Consider the following 19,750-nt stretch of genomic DNA (forward strand, 5'->3'; position numbering starts at 1 on the left):
ATTAGCCCAGCACCCCACAGCACCCACAGTTGCCTCTGTGCCTCCCGGAGTCCCTACGACCCCTCTGTACCCTCATTGTCACCATACCCACCCCGTGCCCCCCACAGTCTCCATATTCCCTGGGCCCGGGTGGCCCCTTCAGGCCTCTGCTCCCAAACTTCCTCACGTGCCCGGGTGCTGTGGGGTCCCCACGCATCCCAGAATTTTCGTGGAAGTTCCCACAGGAGTCCTTCCTGCCCCTCCAGTGTCCCCACACATTCCCACGTCCCTGTAGAAGTTCCCAGAGGTGACCCCCATGTCGCTGCGTGTCCCCATGACAGTTCCTACAGGCGCTCCACAGTGTCCCCACGCACTCCCGTGTCACCCTGCAACAGTCCAGAGCTTGCCCCCGTACCCCACACGTCCCTGTGTCCCCGTGAATGTTCCTACAGGTGCTCCACGGTGTCCTACACCCCCTGTCCCTGTAAAAGTTCCCAGGGGTGTCCCCACGCACTCCTTATCCCCATGAGAGTTCCCAGAGATGCACCCCCGTTCTCTCCCCACACTTGTGCTCCCATAAAGTTCTCAGGAGTGTCCCTCGGTGTCCCCACGCAGCTCCGTGTCCCAGGAGCGTCCCACGACGCCCCCGTGCACCCACGTGTCCCAGTATGGGTTTCCAGAGGTGTCCCCCCGTGTCCCCACACACCCCGTGTCCCAGTAGAAGTTCTCAGAGTTGCCCCGTGTCCCTCGTGTCCCTGTGTCCCAGCGCAAGTTCCCAGGGGTATCCCACGGTGTCCCTGCGCCCCCGGGTGTCACCCTGTGTCCCCCTGGTGTCCCTGCAACACCTCCCTGGGGTGTCACCCTGTGTCCCCCCGGTGTCCCTGCAACACCTCCCTGGGGTGTCCCCCCGTGTCCTCACGCTCCCCGTGTCCCAATATAAATTCTCAGAGTTGTCCCCGTGTCCCCCCGCAACTTCCCCATGTCCCCATAAAGGCTCCCAGGGATGTCCCGTGTCCCAGTGCAAGATCACAGAGCTGTCCCCCGGTGTCCCTGCGCCCCCCGTGTATCCCTCGTGTCCCCGCAAAAGTTTCCGGGGCTGTCCCCCCCATCCCCGTGTCCCGCTGCAAGTTCCCAGGCGAGTTCCCGGTGTCCCTGCGCCCCTCCGTGCTCCCCGTGCCCTCCCGCGTCCGTGCAAATGTTCCCGGGGGTGTCCCCCCGTGTCCCGGTACGAGTTCCCAGAGATGTCCCCCCGTGTCCCCTCGTGTCCCCTCGTGTCCCCCCGTGTCCCGGTACGAGTTCCTGAGGGTGTCCCCCCCGTGTCCCCCCGCGTCCCGGTACGAGTTCCCAGGGGTGTCCCCGTGTCCCCCCGTGTCCCGGTACAAGTTCCCGGGGGTGTCCCCCCCGTGTCCCCCCGTGTCCCCCCGTGTCCCGGTACGAGTTCCCAGGGGTGTCCCCGTGTCCCCCGTGGGCGCGCGCTCGGTGGCCCCGCCCCGCGGGCCGGGGGGGCCGGGGCGGGCCCGGGGGGCCCGGGGGGGCCCGGGGGGGCGGCGGGGGCGGGGCGGCCCCGGGGCGGCGGCGCGAGCGGAGCGCAGCGAGCGGAGCGATCTCGGCGGGGCCGGAGCGGGGCCGGAGCGCGATGGGGCGCCGGGGCCCGGCGGCGCTGGGGACCTTCCTGCTGCTGGGGACCCTCCTGGGGGTGAGTGGGGCCGGGGGGCCCGGGAGCGCGGGCTGGGGCTCCGCTCGCCGAGCCGGGAGGTCCCGTAAAGGAGTTGGGGGCCCCGGAGTCGGGGTCCCGTGAAGGACTTGGGGACCTCTGAAGGATTTGGGGTAGCCGAAGGGAGCTGGGGTCTCTACCCGCGCACTTGGGCTCTCTAAAAGGATTTGAGTCCCCCCCACGGAGCTCCCCTAAACGAGACGGGGCCCTGGGAGCTGGAATTCCTTACAGGAGTTGGGGTCCCCTACAGGAGTTGGAGAGGGAATTCCAGAGAGCGATTGTGAACCCCCTGTGGTTTTGAGATCCCTTAAAGTACTTGGGGCCCTTAAAAGAGTTGGGGTTCTCACACGATTTTGGGATGCCTTAAAGGATGTGGGTACCATGGCGCTGGGGTCCCCTGAAAGAGTTGTGGTCCTCTAGAGGAGTGAGAACCCCCTCCCCAGAGTTGGGGTTCCCCACGGAGTTTGTGTCTCTTGAAGGATTTGGGGATCCTTGTGGGAGTTGGGGTCCCCTAAAGGAGTTGGAAGAGTTGTGCTGTGCCCGGAGGGAATCGGGGTCCCCCCAGCACAGGAGTCCCCAGCATGGTTCTCTGGCCTCTCAGGGAATTGGGGTGTCCCTCCACGTGTGCAGATGTGGGGGTGCAGGGGTCCCAGGATTATCAGAGAATTGGGCTCCCCCAAGACACCAAGGAGATGGGGGGGTCCCTTAAGGGATTGTTCCTTAAGGGATTGGGGTTTCCCCCCTGTACCAGGGGATTCCCCCTCCCTAAGGGACTGGGGGTCCCCCCTGTACCGGAGTCACATGGAGACCCACGGAGGATCCACCCTGTCCCATCTGGGAATTGCAGTGTATCCCCAAAAGAGAGCTGGGGTCCCTCTCCCCATGTCCTGTCTGGGAATGGGGTGTGTGGGGTCCCCCTGCCTTCCTTTATGGGACTTGAGGTCCCCCAGGGACTGAGGGTACATGGGGTCACCCACTCCTATACCCCTATGGAACTGGGGTCCCCATGACCCTCATGTGGGGGCCCCAGTCGGGGGGGGGGTCCCCATCACCCCACCCCCTTTCTTTAGGGAATTGGGGTCCCTAATGACCCCAGGGTGTGGATGGTTCCCATCACCCCATAAAGCCACCTCCTCTCGCCCCCACACCTCGCCATGGGTGGGGTTCACTTACAGGGGCTCATCCTGCTTTTGGGGTGCCCCCCTTACCCCGTCCACACTCCTTCCGCACCCCCACCCCATCCCCCACCCCAGCTAAATTTAAAGGGTGATGGTGGCGCCGGTCACCCTAAAAATAACTGTCCCAAAATACCCCCCCGGGGGGGGGCGCTGCGTCTGGGGGTGCCCCTGGGGGGGTCCCCACCCTGCTCGGGGCAGTGGGGCAGGGGTGACACCTCTGGGTACCGCGGGTGCAGGGGGGTTTGCTGCGCGCTCCCGACATTCGGGGGGGTCCGTCAGTGGGGTGCGGAGGTGATGGCGAGCTGGGGGGGCACAGGGGTGGTTTGGGGTTGGGCGGGTGCCCGGGGTGGAGAACAGAGGGGGCCTTGTGCTCGGGGCCGTGCTGGCAGCGCGGCCTCCCCCTCTCCGTGGGGCTCCCACCCACGTCAGGAGGGGCTGCCGGGAACAAAGAGGGGGATCCCCTTTACCATCCCCCACCCCCCCATTCTGCTGAGCGCGGGGGGGGATTTGCGGACCCAGCACCCCAATAACCCCCCCGGCCGGGATGCCGGGCCGTGCATCCTCCTACAAACACGGGGAGGGGGGGTCCCACGGGGCCCACGGGTGGGTTTGGCACGGGGGTGCCACCTCCAAGGGTTGCGAAGAGTTAATTTGGTGGGGGGGAAGGGGAAGGCGAAGCAGGAATGTGCGATAAGATCACCCTGCCCGGGGGGAAGGGCTGGGGAAGGGGAGGACACCCCACGCACACGCTCCCCGCGGGCGAGCGCGCTCTTGCACACTCGTGTGCCCGGGGCACCACCGAGGCCGCTTCGGGAGACCCGTGTCACACCTGGGGGCATTTGGGGACACCTGGGGGCATGTGGGGCTACCTGGGGGCGTTTGGGGCCGCCTGGGGATACTCGGGGGCACTTGGGGATCCTCCGGGCCCGCAGCGCACATGGCCTCTTGCCTTCGGCTCTTTCCCATCGCCAAAGATGGCCCGGCTGGATGAGGAGGAAGAGGAGGAGAAGGAGGAGGAAGCGGGGGAGGAAGGTCAGCTCAGACGCTGGGCCCTTGCCAGAACTCCTGGGTTTCCCCCTCACCATCAAAACCCGACACTCCCCCAAAATGTCTTTTTATCCCACAGAAAAATCTACTCCCTCAAAAAATCCTCCCCAAAAAATCCGTCTATCCCCCCAGAAAAATCCCATTTCCACTTCCATATCCGTCTCCCCCCAACCCATTTCCCACCCAAGAAAACACCTATCCCTTCCCCCCCAAAATCCATCAGCCCCCCAAAACCCATTCAGCCCCCACAACTCATCTCCACTCTCCAAAACGCATCTTCTTCCTCAAAAGCCCATCAACCCTAACCCTAACCCCCTCACCAATCTCCCCCCAGAAAATCACCCCCCCCAAAAAAGTCTCCCCTGCAGAGCCCATTTACCCCCAGGACGCCCAGATCGTCCATGGCAGTCCAAGCCCTTTCGGGATAAATTAGGCAATGCCAGCAGGGAGGAATGCAGGGGGAGGGAGGGGGGAAGGGAGACACATATTTGGGGCCCCCCTGCCTGCCCGGCTGTGGCTTTGACCCCGCAGCTGTTTCACCCCCAAGTCCCGGGGGCGGGTGGGGGGGTGGGGGGGAGAGCAGCTGCCTCTGCCCCCCCCGGGACCAGCATCCACCAGCTGTGCTGGCAGCCCCCCAGATCCTGGGGTGACCCCCATCCCCCCGAAGTGAGGGTGACTCAGTCCTTGGGGACACTCGGGAGGGGGGAAGAGGGTTTTTTAGGGGGGAAACACCTTTTAACATGACCTTGGGGGAACAATAAGCCGGGGGGGGACTGCTATTAATAACCCCCCCCCCGGTTATTATTCTTGTGCTGCGTCACCTCCTCTTCCTCGCCCGGATGAATTAACGGGGAGGGGCACATCCAGATTTGGGGGCCACTTCAAGATTTGAGGAGCCATATCCAGATTTTAGTGGGGGAGCAGCCAGACTGGCGGGGGGTGCGTTCAAATTGGCTGAGGACACCCAAATAAAGGGGGTTTGAGGTGTTCCCCCAATTTGGGGTGCAGTTTGGAAGCGGGAGGTGGGCAGGACGGCGCTTCCTCAACCTCCTCTTCCTCGCCCTCCTCCCCCCCACTTTTCCCCAGGGTGCGGGGCAGGATTTGGGCCGGGGAGTGGAAAATGTGAGCGGCGGCGGGGCCGTGGCGTCCGGCCGGGCGCGGTGCCCCGGCGGCAGCGGGGGGGACCCGGCTGTCCGGGGGGGCCCAGGCGTCCGGGGATGCGGGGCCGCGGAGCAGAGAGGCTTCCGGTGACCGGAGAGGGGGATTGTCCCCGAGCCTGCTCGGACACCGCTGGACACCCGACCCGCAGCTGCCCTTCCGCCGGCCGGGCTGGGTGTGCGGCGCCGGGAATGAGCACCCATGGGCTCGGTGCGCGGCTGGGGGGCGAGTCCCGGGCACCCAGGGGCTGGGGAACAGGGGTTGGCACCCATGGGCTCGGTGCGCGGCTGGGGGGCGACTCCAGGGCACCAAGGGGCTGGGGAACAGGGGTTGGCACCCATGGGCTCGGTGCGCGGCTGGGGGGCGACTCCAGGGCACCCAGGGGCTGGCACCCATGGGCTCGGTGCGCGGCTGGGGGGCGAGTCCCGGGCACCCAGGGGCTGGCACCCATGGGCTCGGTGCGCGGCTGCGGAACGGGGCGGCAGAGACCGCACGCACTCGGTGCGTGTGTGGGGATGCGGGTGCCGGGCACTCACACTCACACTCACGGTACATCTGGGGAGCGGCACAGGCTCACTCAAGCACTCATGGCCTCGTGCCTCAGTTTCCCCTTGCGTGGGGTGTGAGCTGACACCCACGAGGGGCCTGCCCAGCCAGACCCCCGGGGGAGTTGAGTCCTCCCGTCCGTGTGGCCGCGTGCCCCGTGTGCCCCCCTGTGTACCCCCCTTGTCCCCCGTGTTCCCCCCGTGTCCCGTCCCCCCCAGCGCCCGCCTAATCCCCCCGGCGCTTGTTTGCACAGCAAAGTGCTGCTGCGACGGATTCCTGCCGGGGCCGGGCCGGGGGCACCGGCGGCGCCGCACACGCGTGTGCACGGCCCGTGGGCACCGGGGCACACCCGGCTGGGGCACACCCGGCCGCGGCACACGCGCGTGTGTCAGGGCTGGGCTGTGGCGCTGTCTGTGCACAGTCACCTGTCGCTGGCTGCCGTGGCGTGGGCGCTCACACATCCCCACGGTGCTGCGCGTGGGGTGGTGCAAACGCGTGTGCACGGCCGGCTGTGGGCACGGCTTCCGTGCAGAAAGCGTGGAAATGCGTGTGCGCAGCCACGCGTGTTACCTGTGACAGGTCACGCGTGTGGCAGTGCCCGCACACGTTCTGTGTCACTGCACGCTCGCCCCCGTGTCCGCGTGTGCACACTGCGGTTCCCGCGTGGGGCAGCGCACACGCGGGGCAGTGTAAATGTGTGTGCACACACTTCCCGTGTCGCTGCACACCCGTGTGCACACTGCGCTCCCTGGAACACGCCCCCGTGCCCGCACCCGGTGCCGGCGGTCCCGGTGCCGGCGGTCCCGGTGCCGGAGGTCCCGGTGCCGGGGGTCCCGGTGCCGGCGGTCCCGGTGCCGGAGGTCCCGGTGCCGGGGGTCCCGGTGCCGGGGGTCCCGGTGCCGGCGGTCCCGGTGCCGGTGATCCCGGTGCCGGCGGTCCCGGTGCCGGCGGTCCCGGTGCCGGAGGTCCCGGTGCTGGCCGGTGCAGGAATGCGGAGGGTGTGTGCTCATCCCGCTCCCTCTTGCCGGTGACGCCACCGCACAGCCACGAACAACCCCCGTTCCCCCCCCCGTCGGGTGACGTGGCTGGTCACCCGCCGTGGTCCCATCCCATGGTGGCCCCATCCCCAGGTCGCCGGCGGCGCCCGCAGCTGGGCCGACGCCTTCCCCGAGGACACAGTGGCCGATCACGTCGGGGACACGCAGGGACGGCGCTACTACCGGCACCTGTCAGATGACGAAGACCTGGTGGCCTCTGGAGGTGAGGGGACCTCAGGGAACATCAGGGTGGGTGGGTGGGTCCTGATGCCACCCTGGGTACCACTTGCACAGTCCCCACTGTGGATGGAACCTGGCAGTAAGGTGGCACTGGGTGGGTCGGTGCCACCAGGGGTGGGAGTCACTGTGGCTGGATGTCACCGTGGGTGGGTGTGACGTGAATGGGTGTCACTAGGTGGGGGGTGTTACCATCAGTTGGTGCCACCATGGGTGCCACTCCCTCAGCTGTCCCCATCGCAGATGGGAAATGGACCGATGGCATCCAGCACTAAGGTGGCACTGGGTGTGTGGATGCCACCCTGGATGCTGTGTGCACTGTCCTTGTTGTGGTTGCCACTTGGACCCAGTGGCATCTGCTGATAAGGTGACACTGGGCGGGCGGATGTCACTGTGAGTGAGTGCCACTTGTGCTGGCCCCGTCACAGATGCCACCAGGATTTGGCAGCAGCTGGTGGCAGGGTGGCACTGAGTGGGTGAGCATCACCGTGGGTGAATGTCTCCATGAGTGGGTGTCACCATGAGTAGATGCCACCCTGGGTGCTCCCGTGTTGTCCCCAGGGCAGGTGGCACCAGGACCTGGTGGCGTCTGGCAGTAAAATGTCACCAGGTGGTTGGTACCATAGGTGTGCATCACCACGGGAGTGTGTCACACGTGTGGATGCCCCCCCTGATGCCACCACATTGTCCTTGTCGTGGGTGGCACTGGGGTCTGGTGGCATTTAGTGGGAAATGTGGCACTGGTGGGTGACCACCGTGACTCAGTGTGTCCCTGTGGGAGGGTGTCCACCCCTGTGGGGGTCCCCGCAGGCGGGTGCCACCCTCACACTTTGCCCACGGCAGATGGCAGTGGGGAGGATGGCAGTGGTGTTCCCTGGCCACCGAAAGTCGTGAGCCCGGCCCCCAGCAGCGGGCTGGCACCCACCGGTAAGGGGACGCTGTGGATGGCACCTGGCCCCGGGCTGGTCCCTGCTGGCGCCGCTCTCAACCTCTGTCTCCTCTTCATCCTCCTCCTCCTCTTCCTCTTCCTCCTCCTCCTCCCTGGGGGCAGCGCCCAGGCTCCGCCCCGCGCCCGCGGGCATGGTGGTGGCTGAGCCCGAGGATGACCCCCCAGTCAGTAAGTGACACTTTTTGGGGACTCCCCTTTGCTGCACCCCCACTTTTCTTCCTCCTGTGCTTTATTGGGTGGGATCCCAGACACAGCTGGGGAGCAAAGGGAACATCTGGATGGGAGGGGTCACAGCTGGGTGAGAGTCACAGGGGGGGTTTGGGTGTGCAGGTGTCACCCCTGGTTTTGACACCCCATTCCCCAACTTTGGCACCTCCTGCCCCCAGTTTATTTCCGGGCGCTGGTGAACTTCACCCACAGCATCGACTACAGCTCACGGCTGGAGGACCCCGATTCTGAGGAATTCAAGGAGATTTCTGAGGCTGTTGTGGATACGGTGAGGACTGGGGAGACTCAGGGGGGTGCTGGGGGTGGGGGGCACCCAAGGGACCATCCTGACCCCTCATTTTCTGCCCCCCAACAGCTGGAGTCAGAGTATTACAAAGTGCCTGGGGAGCAGGTGGTCAGTGTGGTCTTCATCAAGTGAGTGGGGGGGCTCGGGGGCCTGGGGGAGTCTAGAGGGGCTTCGAGGGTTTGGGAGGAGGCCCAGGGGGTTTTGGAAGGTCAGGAAAACAGGTGAGGCAGGGAGGTCTGGGGGAGCAAGGCGTCATCTGGGGGGATTTTGGGGTGCAGCAAGGAGCTTTTGGGAGTGCAGGGAGGTTTTGGGGATGATGGGGCAGGTGGGAGGTGAAGGGGATGTTTTGGGACGCAACGAGAAGCTTTTGGGGTGCAATGTGGAGATTTTGGGGTGCAGTGAGACAGTTTTGGGGTGCAAAGAGGGGCTTTTGGGTTGTAATGAGGATGTTTGAGGGTGCAGTGAGGAGCTTTTGGGAGTGCAGGGAGTTTCTGGGGTGACAGACATTTGGAGGTTATGGGGTGGGTTGGAAGTTTTATTGGGGTACAGTGTGGACACTTGGGAGGCTCAGGGCTGATTTAGGGGTGCAGTGTAGCAGTTTTGGGGTGCTGACACCTCATCCTCCAGGCAGCTGGACGGGGATGTGTTCGTGGAGCTGGATGTGGGCTCCGAGGGGAACGGGGACGAGGCGCAGCTCGAGGGGGTCCTGCGGGACCTGTTGGCCGGTGGCTCCATCGCCTCCTACCTCACCTCCCCCCAGGGCTTCCAGTTCCGTCGCCTGGGAGCCGGTGAGCCTGGGAGGGGCTTTGGGGGGAGCCTGGGGGGTTTTGGGGGTGCTCTGGAGCGGTTTGGGGCCAGGGGGCTCAGAGCACCATGTCCCAACCTGTGTTACTGCACTGGCTCTCGTGTCCTGGCGCGTACTGACCCTGGCCAAACTCGGGTGGGGGATGTTTTGGGGTGACCCCCTGACTGTGTGCTCCTTCCCTGGCTGCAGTGACCCCCCAGCCACGCGCTTGTACCGTGGGGGAGTTTTCCTGTGGGAGTGGGGAGTGCGTGGCTGCGGAATATCGCTGTGACCGCCGGCCCGACTGCCGCGACGCCTCTGATGAGGAGGGATGTGGTGAGGCAGCTCAGCACACCTGGAACCTCCTCTGTCCCCATGAACCCCCTGCCCCCCATTCCCCACCCCATGACCCTGTCACTTCCCCTCTGCACCCCTTTTCCTGTCTATAACCTTCCTGTTCTCTCCTCCTGCACCCCCTTTAGCGCCCGTGCCCTCCATAAACATTCCCCACACCCCCTTTTGCCTGGTATATCCACTCTGCATCCCCATTTCTCACTTTAATCCCCCAGCACCCCTACTTTATTCCTATGCCCCCATAAACACTCCTCACACCCTTTTTTCCCTGTATAACCCCTGTGCACCCCATTTTGCCCCTACACCTCCCCCATAAGCCCCCCTCGTACCCCTCCCCTCCAATCTCACCCGACCCTCCCTCTTCACCCCCATTTCCCCCTAAGTCCCCCCATAACCCCCCTTTTATCTGCCCCCAGAGCCCCCCCCAGGGCCGCCCCCCAGCACTGCCCACCCGGCCACCACGCGCCCGCTGAGCACCCGCCCTGCAGGCACCACCCCAGCGCCGCCCGCCCGCCCCCCAAAACCCGCCGGGGGGTGCCGGGAGGGCGAGGCTGCCTGCAGGGACGGGCGCTGTGTCCCCCGCGATTACCTGTGCGACGGAGAGCGTGACTGCGCCGATGGCTCCGACGAGGATGCCTGCGGTGGGTCCTGGGGGATGGCAAGGCTTTGGGGGGCTCTGCCTGCACTTCAGCAGAGCCTTGGACACTGTGTCCCATGGCAAGCTCCTGGAAAAGCTGGCAGTCCATGGCTAGGAGCTGGCTGATGGCTGGGAGACGGTGCAGTCGGTGCCTGGTCACCAGATGTGTGTCCCAGGGATCTGTGCTGGGCCCAGTCCTGTGCAGTATTGATGGTCTGGGTGAGGCCATTGAGGGCATCCATACCCAGCTAGGTGCAGGTGTGGATCTGCTGGAGGGTAGGAGGGCTCTGCAGAGGGATCTGGGCAGGCTGGAGCCAAGGGATGGATCCATTGATGTGAGGTTTGACAAGACTGAGTGTGGGGTCCTGCACTTTGGCCACAACAACCTCCTGCAGTGCTGCTGGCTGGGGACAGAGTGGCTGGACAGCAGCCAGGCAGAAAGGGACCAGGGGCACTGATGGACAGCAGCTGGACATGAGCCAGCAGTGTGCCCAGGTGGCCAAGAAAGCCAATGGCTCCTGTCCTGGATCAGGAATGGTGTGGCCAGCAGGAGCAGGGCAGGGATTCTTCCCCTGTGCTCGGCACTGGTTGAGCTGCACCTCAAGTGCTGTGCCCAGTCCTGGACCCCAGTTCAGGAATGCTGGAGCATGTCCAGAGAAGGGCAGCAAGGCTGGGGAAGGGTCTGGGACACGAGTCCTGCGAGGGGCAGCTGAGTCCAGCTGAGGGAGCTGGGGGGGCTCAGCCTGGAGGAAAGGAACCTTACCTCTACAGCTCCAACAGGAGAATGCAGCCAGGTGGGAGCTGAGCTGTTCCCAGAGAACTAGGAACAGGATGAGAGGACACGGCCCTAAGGTGTGTAGGAGAGGTTCAGGCTGGACGTTAGGGAGAAGCTCTGCATAGAAAGGGTAACTGGACATTGGAACTGGCGCAGGGAGGTGGTGGAGTCACTGTCCCTGGAAGTGTTTAAGGAAAGCCTGGATGTGGCACTCATGTTCTGGTTGATGAGGTGGTGTTGGGTCATCAGTGATCTCAAAGGTCCTTTCCAACCCCATGGTTTCTGGGTGCTGACTTGCTCCACGCCCCCCAGGCACCCTGTCCCCCTGTGAGCCCAACGAGTTCAAATGTGACAATGGGCACTGCGCCCTCAAGCTCTGGCGCTGCGATGGCGAGAATGACTGCGGTGACGGCTCCGACGAGAGCGACTGCCGTGAGTACGGGGGCTCGGGGACACGTGGGGACACGGGGACACGGCTGACATTGTGTTGTGACTCCCTGCAGCCACCAAGGCACCCGGTGCAGCGTGCGGACCAGCGGAATTCCGGTGCGTGTCCAGCGGGAGCTGCATCCGAGCCAGCTACCAGTGTGACAGGGAGCCCGACTGTCCTGACCGCAGCGATGAGGTTGGATGTGGTGAGTGACACCGGGGACAGCTCAGCACGGAGGGGACATGGGGACCGAGGCTGGGCTGGGGATGCTGTCCCGGGGGTGCTGTGCCAGGGATGCTGCGATGCTGGGGACATGTGGTGCTGTGGGGATGGGGACGTTGCCCAAGCTGTCCCTGGGATCCAGCTGTGTCTGGGCTGTGCCAGGGACCCTCTGCTGTGACACCAGGCTGGGGACACTGCCCAGGAGCCTTGTGCCATAGTACAGGGCTGGGGACTCTGCCTGAGCCATGCCCAGTGCCACAGGACCATACTGGGGACACTGTGTCCAGGTCCCTGTGCTTTGGCACAGTGATGGTCACCACACTGGGGACCCTGTCCCCTGGCGGGGCCACACAGGGAAGCCTGTGCCATGGCACCAGGCTGGGGACCCTGTGCTGGAAGCTTGCCCCGGGTAGTGCCGTGCTGGGGGCATGTCACAGAACCAGGCTGGGTCACACTGGGGACTCTGTCCCCAGCCTGGACTGGAGACATGATGCCAAGGAACCTGTCCCTGGGTGGGTCTGGGGTGGCGGTGACAGTGTCCCCATTTTCCAGTGGTGCCACACAGAGCAGATGGTGCCAGTGGCGGTGACAATGACCACCACCACACGGGGTGGTGGTGGCAGTGCCCCCACAGGTGGTGACGCTGCCACGGGAGTCAGTGAGAGCGGTGCCAGGCCAGACCGTCACCTTCACCTGTGTAGCCACCGGTGTCCCCACCCCCATCATCACCTGGCGCCTGAACTGGGGACACACCCCCAGCAGCCACAGGTGAGCAGGGCTTGCACGTGAACCGGCACTGCAGGGGGAAGGGGCTCCTGTGCTGGGGCTGAGCAGTGAGTGTGCAGGGCACTGGGTGTACTGGGTGTACTGGGTGTGTGGGGCACTGTGTGTCAGGTGTGTGGGGCACTGTGTGTCAGGTGTGTGGGGCACCAGGTGTGTCAGGTGCTGTGTGTGGCTGTGTGTGGGTGTGTGTGTGTGGGTGTGTGTGGGTGTGTGTGTGGCTGTGTTTGGGTGTGTGTGGCTGTGTTTGGCTGTACGTGGCTCTGTGTGGCTCCCGGGAGTGCCGGGCTCCACTTGTGCCAGGCTCTGGGTAGCGAATTTGCCCCGTAGGGTGTCGATCGTGAGTGAGGCTGGACAGGGCACCCTGACTATCCGGGATGTGAAAGAAGCCGATCAAGGCGCCTACACCTGTGAGGCCATCAACACCCTGGGCATGGTGTTCGGCATACCTGACAGCATCCTCACCGTCACCCGCCCTGGTGAGGAACCCCTCCCCGCTCCGTGCCACCAATCCCACCGTGGCACTGTCACCATCACCCTCTGTCTCATCTCCCACAGGGCCATGTCCCGAGGGCCACTTCCAGGTGACAGGGACATCCCGCTGCCTGCCCTGCTTCTGCTTTGGTGTCACCACCTCCTGCCGTGCCACCACCCGGCACCGCCACCGCCTCCACCTGCGCTTCAACCAGCCTGACAACTTCAAGGGTGAGTTGTGGGGACGAGGGACAGGGGCAGTGAGCACAGCAGGGGCTGAGTGTTTCCTTGCAGGTGTCAATGTGACGGTGCCAGCAGCGCCATCCGCACCGGTGCTCTCGGCCACCCAGCTCCATGTGGATGTGGGGACTGAGGAATTCCAGCTCCTGGACCTGTCCCGTCGCTTCCTGGCTCTAGACGCCTTCTGGGCGCTGCCAGAGCCCTTCCTTGGGGACAAGGTGACGCCGAGGTGGGGTAAGGGCTGGGCACAGCAGTGGAGTGGCTGCTGACAGCCCGCTGTGCTGGCAGGTGGATGCCTACGGGGGAGCACTGAGCTACGGAGTGCGGTACCGGCTGGGCCGGGGGCCCCCTGAGCCCACCGCCCACCCTGACCTGCTCTTGCGGGGCCACGGGCGGCAGCTGCGGGCACGTGCTGGTGACACCCAGCCAGATGTTCTCAACCGGCGGCACGTGCCCCTCACCGAGGTGGGTGTGAGAAGAGATGGTGATGGGGATGGTGGAGAGGTGATGCTGCTGGTGATGGATGAGGGATGCTGGTGATGGCTGGGTGATGATGATGATGATGGTGGTGGTGGGGGTGGTTTGATGCAGGTGGTGGGTGGTGACACTGGTTATAGTGGTGGGTGGGTGATGCCAGTGGAGTTGGGTGGGTCATGTAGTGGCAGGTGAGTGAATCCAGTGATGGGAAGGAGATAGGGATGAAGGCTGGGTGATGCCGGTGGTGGGTGGGTGATGCTGGTAGCAATGATGCTGGTGATGGCAGGTGGATGATGGCAGCATTGCCATTACCCTGCTGTGACACTGCTGTCACTGTCCCGGCAGGACCACTGGGAGGACGAGCAGGGTGCTCCGGTGAGCCGGGAGCTGTTGCTGCTGGTGCTGCAGGGGCTGGATGGCATCTTCATCCGGGCGGTGTACGACGGGCGCATGGCTAGCGTGGGGCTCAGCGACGTGGCCATGGACATCACCAGCAGCGTGGACACCGGCCTGGGGCCGGCTGGTGACATCGAGGAGTGCAGGTGACCGCTGGCAGCAAGGTCATGGGCTCAATGCCACTGCTGCTGTGATGCCACTGTCACACTGCTCTGTCCCCAGGTGCCCCGTGGGTTACACGGGGCTGTCCTGCCAGCGCTGCGCCCCCCGTTTCGAGCGGGTGACAAGGGGACCCTACCTGGGGACCTGCTCTGGCTGTGGCTGCCACGGCCACTCCAGCACCTGTGACCCTGTTTTTGGGCACTGCTTGGTAAGGAGTGAGAGGTTGACGAGGTGACAAGGGGACAGGGACACAGCACAGGGTCACCACTTCCCTGTAACGTGTCTCCCTCCCAGAACTGCCAGCACAACACGGAGGGTCCCCAGTGCGAGAAGTGCAAACCTGGCTTCTTCGGTGATGCCACCAAGGGCACAGCCACCGCCTGTCACCCTTGTCCCTGTCCCTACACTGAGCCGTCTCGCAGGTGGGTGCTGATCCCAGGGACCAGCTCCTGATGTCACTGCCCTGGCATCACCGTCACTGTCACCCACAGGTTCTCAGAGTCGTGCTTTTTGGACACAGATGGCCAGGCCACCTGCGACGCCTGCGCTCCCGGATACGCCGGCCGCCGCTGCGAGAGGTGGGTGGGGGGTCCCTCCCTCGGCACCTGACACCCCCCACCTGTCACCCACCTATCACCCACCTGTCCCCCACCCCTCCACAGGTGTGCCCCAGGCTACGAGGGAGACCCCATCCAGCCGGGTGGCAAGTGCACCCCAATTGGTGAGTGGAGGGTGCTGGCTGGGGGGGTCCCCGCACCCTTGGGTGCCCCCCACCCACACCCTGACTGCCTGCAGGCCAGGAGCTCATCAAGTGTGATGCCCGTGGGGGCCAGGACGAGGCAGGTGGCACTTGTCGCTGCAAGGTGAGGACAGGGGGAGCAGTGGGGTGACATTGCTGGGGACAGTGGGGGCCAATGGGGGCTGGGTGTTGCCATCTCCCACTGCACCAGCCTGGTCCCAGGTACCCAGTCCCTGCCCTAGCACCCATCCCACCTCTGTCCCATAGCACCCAGTCCTCCCCTCATTCAGATCCTCTGAGGCAACCAGTCCCACCCCCCACAGCGCCCAGTCCGGTCCCTGGGCTACCCAGTCCAACCCCCCCAGCACCAGTGACAACACCCCCATGGCATCCAGTCTGGTTCCTGGGGTGCACAGTCCCACCAGCTCCCCCAGCATCCATCCCACCCTCTGCACCCAGTCCCCCCCAATTCCCTGCTCACCCCTGCCCACCCTGTGCCCCCAGCCCAACGTCCGTGGCCGTCTCTGTGACTCCTGCGCCGCTGGCACCTTCCACCTGAGCGCTGCCAACCCCGCGGGCTGCCTGCCCTGCTTCTGCATGGGGCTGTCCCGCTCCTGTGCCAGCTCCGCCTGGCACCGCCACCAGGTACCTGCAGCCTGGGACAGGCTGTGCCATCCTGTACCGTGTCATGTCTTGTCATTGTCTTGATGTGTTATTCCATGCCATGCCATGCCATAGCAGTGCTGTGTTGTGCCATGCCATGCCATGCCATGCCATGCCATGCCATGCCATGCCATGCCATGCCATGCCATGCCATGCCATGCCATGCCATGCCATAGCTGTGTCATGTGGTGCCCTGCCGTGCCAGGTGCTGTCATGATACACGTTACCATGTCATTGTGTGGTGTGTCACGTTAGCTGTGCCGTGCCATGCGGTGCCATATAGCGCCATGCTGTGCCGTGCTGTGCCATGATGCCATGCCACCCTTGCCATGCCATGCTGTGCCATTTAGTGCCACGTAACACAACATCCATGTTGTGCCTCGTCATGGCACGTGTGCCAGGCCAGGCCATGCCCACCACAATCCCTCTCCCAGGTGTTACTCAGCTCTGAGGACTCGGCGCCGCTGCCCCTGGCCAACGCGTCAGGCGCACGGCTGGTGGGGGCCGTGCCGCACTTCGTGTCCCCACGGGAGCTGTACTTCGATGCCTTCCAAAAGCTGCCACGAGGCATTCACTACTGGGTGCTGCCTGCACCCTTCGCTGGGGACAAGGTGACACAGCCGCTCCGGGGGACACCTCTGCCCCTTCTCGTGTCCCCACCGCCCAGCTCAGGGAGTGGGTGACCCCTGAGTGTCCCCACAGGTGACAGCATATGGTGGGGAGCTGCGGTACACGGTGACACACCGGGCCCCGGCTGGCACTCCCCTGCCCTCCTGGCACCCTGACGTCCTGCTCCAGGGCAATGGGATCCTCCTGGAGCACTTCTCCAGTGCCACCTTTCCAGCTGGTGTCCCCACCACTGTCACTGTGCCTATCCGTGAGGTGAGAGGGGTCCCTGTGTGACACAGGGGTCAGGGAGGGAGGGGGTCAGCCTGGGTGCTGGGGAGGGGTTTGTCTGGGGGTCCCAGGGGTCAGCCTGGGTGCCTTGGGGAGCTCACCCTGGATGCCCCAGGGGCTGAGCTGGGTGCAGAAGGGGATGGCAGCCCCTATGTCACCCTGGTGTGGCACAGGGAGCGTGGCGCCGCATGGATGGGCACGATGCCACCCGTGAGCACCTCCTGATGGCCCTGGCCGACGTGGACCTGTTCATGATCCGCGCGTCCTACTCGGAGCAGCCGGAGGAGAGCAGGTGAGTTCCTTGTAGAGTCAGGAGGGGACACGGCAGGATGGCAGTGCAGTGCTGACTTCCCCTCTGGCCCTGCAGACTGGCTGATGTCACCCTGGACGTGGCAGTGCCACACGCTACCGGCCGCCCGCCTGCGCTGGAGGTGGAGGATTGCACCTGCCCCCCTGGGTACCGCGGGGCCTCGTGCCAGGTGAGAGCCGTCACCGCCAGGTCCCCTCACTGCCACCATGGGAACGCTGAGCCGTGTCCCACCCCTCTGCCACCATGTCCCCTCTAGGACTGTGACACTGGCTACACCCGCAGCACCGCCGGGCTCTACCTGGGCACCTGCGAGCCGTGCCAGTGCCACGGCCATGCCAGCGAGTGCCACCCTGACACCGGCGTCTGCCAGGTCAGCTGGGGACAGCCAGGGGACACCCCGGGGACCCCCATGGCAGGGACACCAATGCCATCACCCCCTTTCTTTACAGGGCTGCCGGGATCACACGGAGGGTCCCCAGTGTGACAAGTGCCAACCTGGCTACTATGGCGATGCCACCCGGGGCACCCCGGGTGACTGCCAGCCCTGTCCCTGCCATGGACCCCGTGGAGACACCCAGTAGGTGCCGTTCTGTGGTGTGTCACATCTCCGAGGATGCTGACCAGGAGTCACCTGTCCCTTTGTCCCCTCCACAGAGTGACAACAATCTGCTTTGAGGACACTGATGGGCAGCCTACCTGCAGTGCCTGTGCCCCAGGGCACAGTGGCCGCCTCTGCGAGAGGTGACAGGGATGCCAAGGTGGGGCAGGGAGTGTTTTTGGGGTGAACACTCCTCTCACTGCCTCATTTTGCTTTGTCCCACCATAGGTGCTCGCCCGGGTACGTGGGGGACCCGCTGCGGGGAGAGCCGTGCCGAGGTGAGTGTCACAGGGCAGGGACGAAGCGGTGTCCCCTGTGGTGGCACTAAGGAGGATCGTGGCTGACTGTGTGTCACCCCTCAGTGCCTGGTGTCCCCGGTGTGCAGTGCCAGTGTGACCCACGTGGCAGCACCAGTGAGGGCTGCGATGCCAACGGGCAGTGTTACTGCAAGGTGAGCCTTGTGTGTGTCCCCAGCGCCAGGAGGGGTGACAGGGCAATGTCACCATGCTGTTTTCCCCTGCAGGCTAACGTGGAAGGTCCCCGTTGTGCCACGTGCCGTCCCCACCACTTCCACCTGAGCGGGGATGAGCCGGCCGGGTGCCTGCCCTGCTTCTGCATGGGCATCGTTCAGCACTGCACCAGCACTGCCTACGCCCGTGGCACCGTGAGTGTACCCTGTCGTCCCCACGTGTCCCCAGGGTGTCCCCAGCTGTCCCAGACCCCTCTCACCCCTCGATCTCGCAGATCCGGACGTCCTTTGCCCCGGGGGATGCCCAGGGGTTCTCCCTGGTGAACCGCCAGCGCAGCACCCATGTGAGCAGCGGCTTTGGGGTGCAGATGGGGCACCCCCAGCCCCACCTGACCTATGAGCGCTTCAGGGAGCTGCCCCCTGACTCCTACTACTGGCAGCTGCCACCCCCCTACCAGGGAGACAAGGTAACAGGGTGACTCCTGGCAGGACCCGTGGGAGCCACGGGAATGCCCTGCCAGGGGCTGCACCCTTCCCCATGGACACCCTGGGCACTGCTGGGGAGGGGGAATGGGCACAGCCTCCTTGTCTCTGCCCTTCTCCTTTTTCTTCTTCCCCTTCTCCTTTCCCTTTTCCCCTTTTCTCATATCTGTCACCTTTTTCATCCTTGTTCTGTGCCATCCCCTGTCCCCGTCATCATCCCCATTCTTTTCTTTCTCCTCTTTCCCCATCCCATCCCCTCCCCATCCATCCTCATCCCTATCCTCTTTCTTTCCCCTATCCCCTTCCACTTTCTCGTCTTCCTTTTCGCTCTCCTCTTCCTCATCTCTGTTTCATCTCACCACCTTCCCCATCCCTGTCCCCATCATGTCCATTCTCTTCCTCTTCCCTTTGCCCATCCCATCCCAGCCCTTCCCTTTCCCACTGCCATCCTAATCCCTCCCGTGTCCTGGGGCAGGTGGGTTCCTATGGTGGTCGGCTCCGCTATACCCTGACCTACACCCCGGGGGGACAGGGAGCCGCCCTGCCCGACGCCGACGTCCAGATCACAGTAAGGGGGTGCTGGCTGGGGTGGGACAGGGACACCCCCGCTGACAGCAGGACCCCCTGAGCCCCTTGGCCCTCTTGTCCACAGGGCAATGACATCACACTGGTGGCCTACCAGCCCAACCTGCCCCCGCGGACCCCCCAGGCCTTCGAGATCATTTTTCGGGAGGTAGGAGGTGGTGGGCGGCTTTTGTTCCTGGTGTCCCCCTTTCCCAGAGTGTGTCCCCCACCAGCCCCCCTGTTCCTGCAGCAATACTGGCAGCGGCCGGACGGGCAGCCAGCGACACGGGAGCACCTGCTGATGGCACTGGCTGACCTGGATGAGATCCTCATCCGAGCCACCTACTCCACGAGCACAGCCGTGGCCACCATCGCCGACGTGGCCATGGACACGGCTGTGCCCCCCCAGCCCGGCTTGCCCCCAGCCCCCGAGGTGGAGGAATGTCGTTGTCCCCCCGGATACCACGGGCTGTCCTGCCAGGTGAGCCCAGTCCCTCCCAGTATCACCCCCATCACCTCGCTACCCTCCTCCCCAGTGTTTCCTCATCATCGCTCTGATCACCCCCTGGCATTCCATCATCCCTCCAGCATCCCCCACATCATCCCTCCATGCTCTCATCCCCCTATCAAACCCATCATCATCCCCCTCTCAAACCCATCATCATCCCGTAAGCCTCACCCCCATCACCCCTCCATTCTCCCCTCCAGTGTCACCCCCTCATCATCTTTCAACACCCCCCAGCATCCCCCCATCACCCCCATCGTCCCTCCATCATTGTACCATCATCACCACCAGCAGTGCCATCATTGCCCATCAGCCCCCAGCACCCCCCCAGTATCCCCAGCATCCCCCCAGGATCCCCAGCATCCCCCACAGTGTGCCCAGCATCCCCCCATCACCTCCCATATCACACCCCGTCATCACCCCCCCGTGACT

The 19,750-nt window shown here is 64.5% G+C and overlaps 1 protein-coding gene across 6 annotated transcripts in view; it reads left to right on the forward strand.

The window, feature by feature from the left end:
• Positions 1-1,548: 1,548 nt before the first annotated feature.
• Positions 1,549-19,750, forward strand: part of HSPG2 (heparan sulfate proteoglycan 2) — a 36,703-nt gene continuing 18,501 nt past the window's right edge. For 5 of the 6 annotated variants that reach the window (XM_086860441.1, XM_086860442.1, XM_086860446.1 and 2 more), the window contains exons 1-36: positions 1,549-1,675; positions 6,753-6,882; positions 7,740-7,823; positions 8,232-8,341; positions 8,429-8,487; positions 8,987-9,147; positions 9,354-9,479; positions 9,914-10,138; positions 11,222-11,341; positions 11,413-11,544; positions 12,185-12,329; positions 12,672-12,820; positions 12,900-13,046; positions 13,110-13,273; positions 13,344-13,520; positions 13,878-14,074; positions 14,151-14,298; positions 14,385-14,512; positions 14,582-14,668; positions 14,753-14,811; positions 14,886-14,953; positions 15,334-15,474; positions 15,927-16,103; positions 16,195-16,374; positions 16,563-16,681; positions 16,757-16,868; positions 16,956-17,069; positions 17,149-17,276; positions 17,354-17,440; positions 17,526-17,575; positions 17,660-17,748; positions 17,821-17,961; positions 18,042-18,233; positions 18,725-18,817; positions 18,902-18,982; positions 19,064-19,294. In XM_086860441.1, coding sequence (XP_086716567.1) covers positions 1,616-1,675; positions 6,753-6,882; positions 7,740-7,823; positions 8,232-8,341; positions 8,429-8,487; positions 8,987-9,147; positions 9,354-9,479; positions 9,914-10,138; positions 11,222-11,341; positions 11,413-11,544; positions 12,185-12,329; positions 12,672-12,820; positions 12,900-13,046; positions 13,110-13,273; positions 13,344-13,520; positions 13,878-14,074; positions 14,151-14,298; positions 14,385-14,512; positions 14,582-14,668; positions 14,753-14,811; positions 14,886-14,953; positions 15,334-15,474; positions 15,927-16,103; positions 16,195-16,374; positions 16,563-16,681; positions 16,757-16,868; positions 16,956-17,069; positions 17,149-17,276; positions 17,354-17,440; positions 17,526-17,575; positions 17,660-17,748; positions 17,821-17,961; positions 18,042-18,233; positions 18,725-18,817; positions 18,902-18,982; positions 19,064-19,294 — 4,611 coding nt within the window. In that variant the 5' untranslated portion in view covers positions 1,549-1,615. The remainder of the gene's footprint in view (positions 1,676-6,752; positions 6,883-7,739; positions 7,824-8,231; positions 8,342-8,428; positions 8,488-8,986; positions 9,148-9,353; positions 9,480-9,913; positions 10,139-11,221; positions 11,342-11,412; positions 11,545-12,184; positions 12,330-12,671; positions 12,821-12,899; positions 13,047-13,109; positions 13,274-13,343; positions 13,521-13,877; positions 14,075-14,150; positions 14,299-14,384; positions 14,513-14,581; positions 14,669-14,752; positions 14,812-14,885; positions 14,954-15,333; positions 15,475-15,926; positions 16,104-16,194; positions 16,375-16,562; positions 16,682-16,756; positions 16,869-16,955; positions 17,070-17,148; positions 17,277-17,353; positions 17,441-17,525; positions 17,576-17,659; positions 17,749-17,820; positions 17,962-18,041; positions 18,234-18,724; positions 18,818-18,901; positions 18,983-19,063; positions 19,295-19,750) is intronic. The other variant, XM_086860444.1, reaches the window with a different exon arrangement.

This window comes from Cyanistes caeruleus, chromosome 22, assembly GCF_971803275.1.
Source record: "Cyanistes caeruleus chromosome 22, bCyaCae1.hap1.1, whole genome shotgun sequence".
Classification (NCBI taxonomy): Eukaryota; Metazoa; Chordata; class Aves; order Passeriformes; family Paridae; genus Cyanistes; species Cyanistes caeruleus.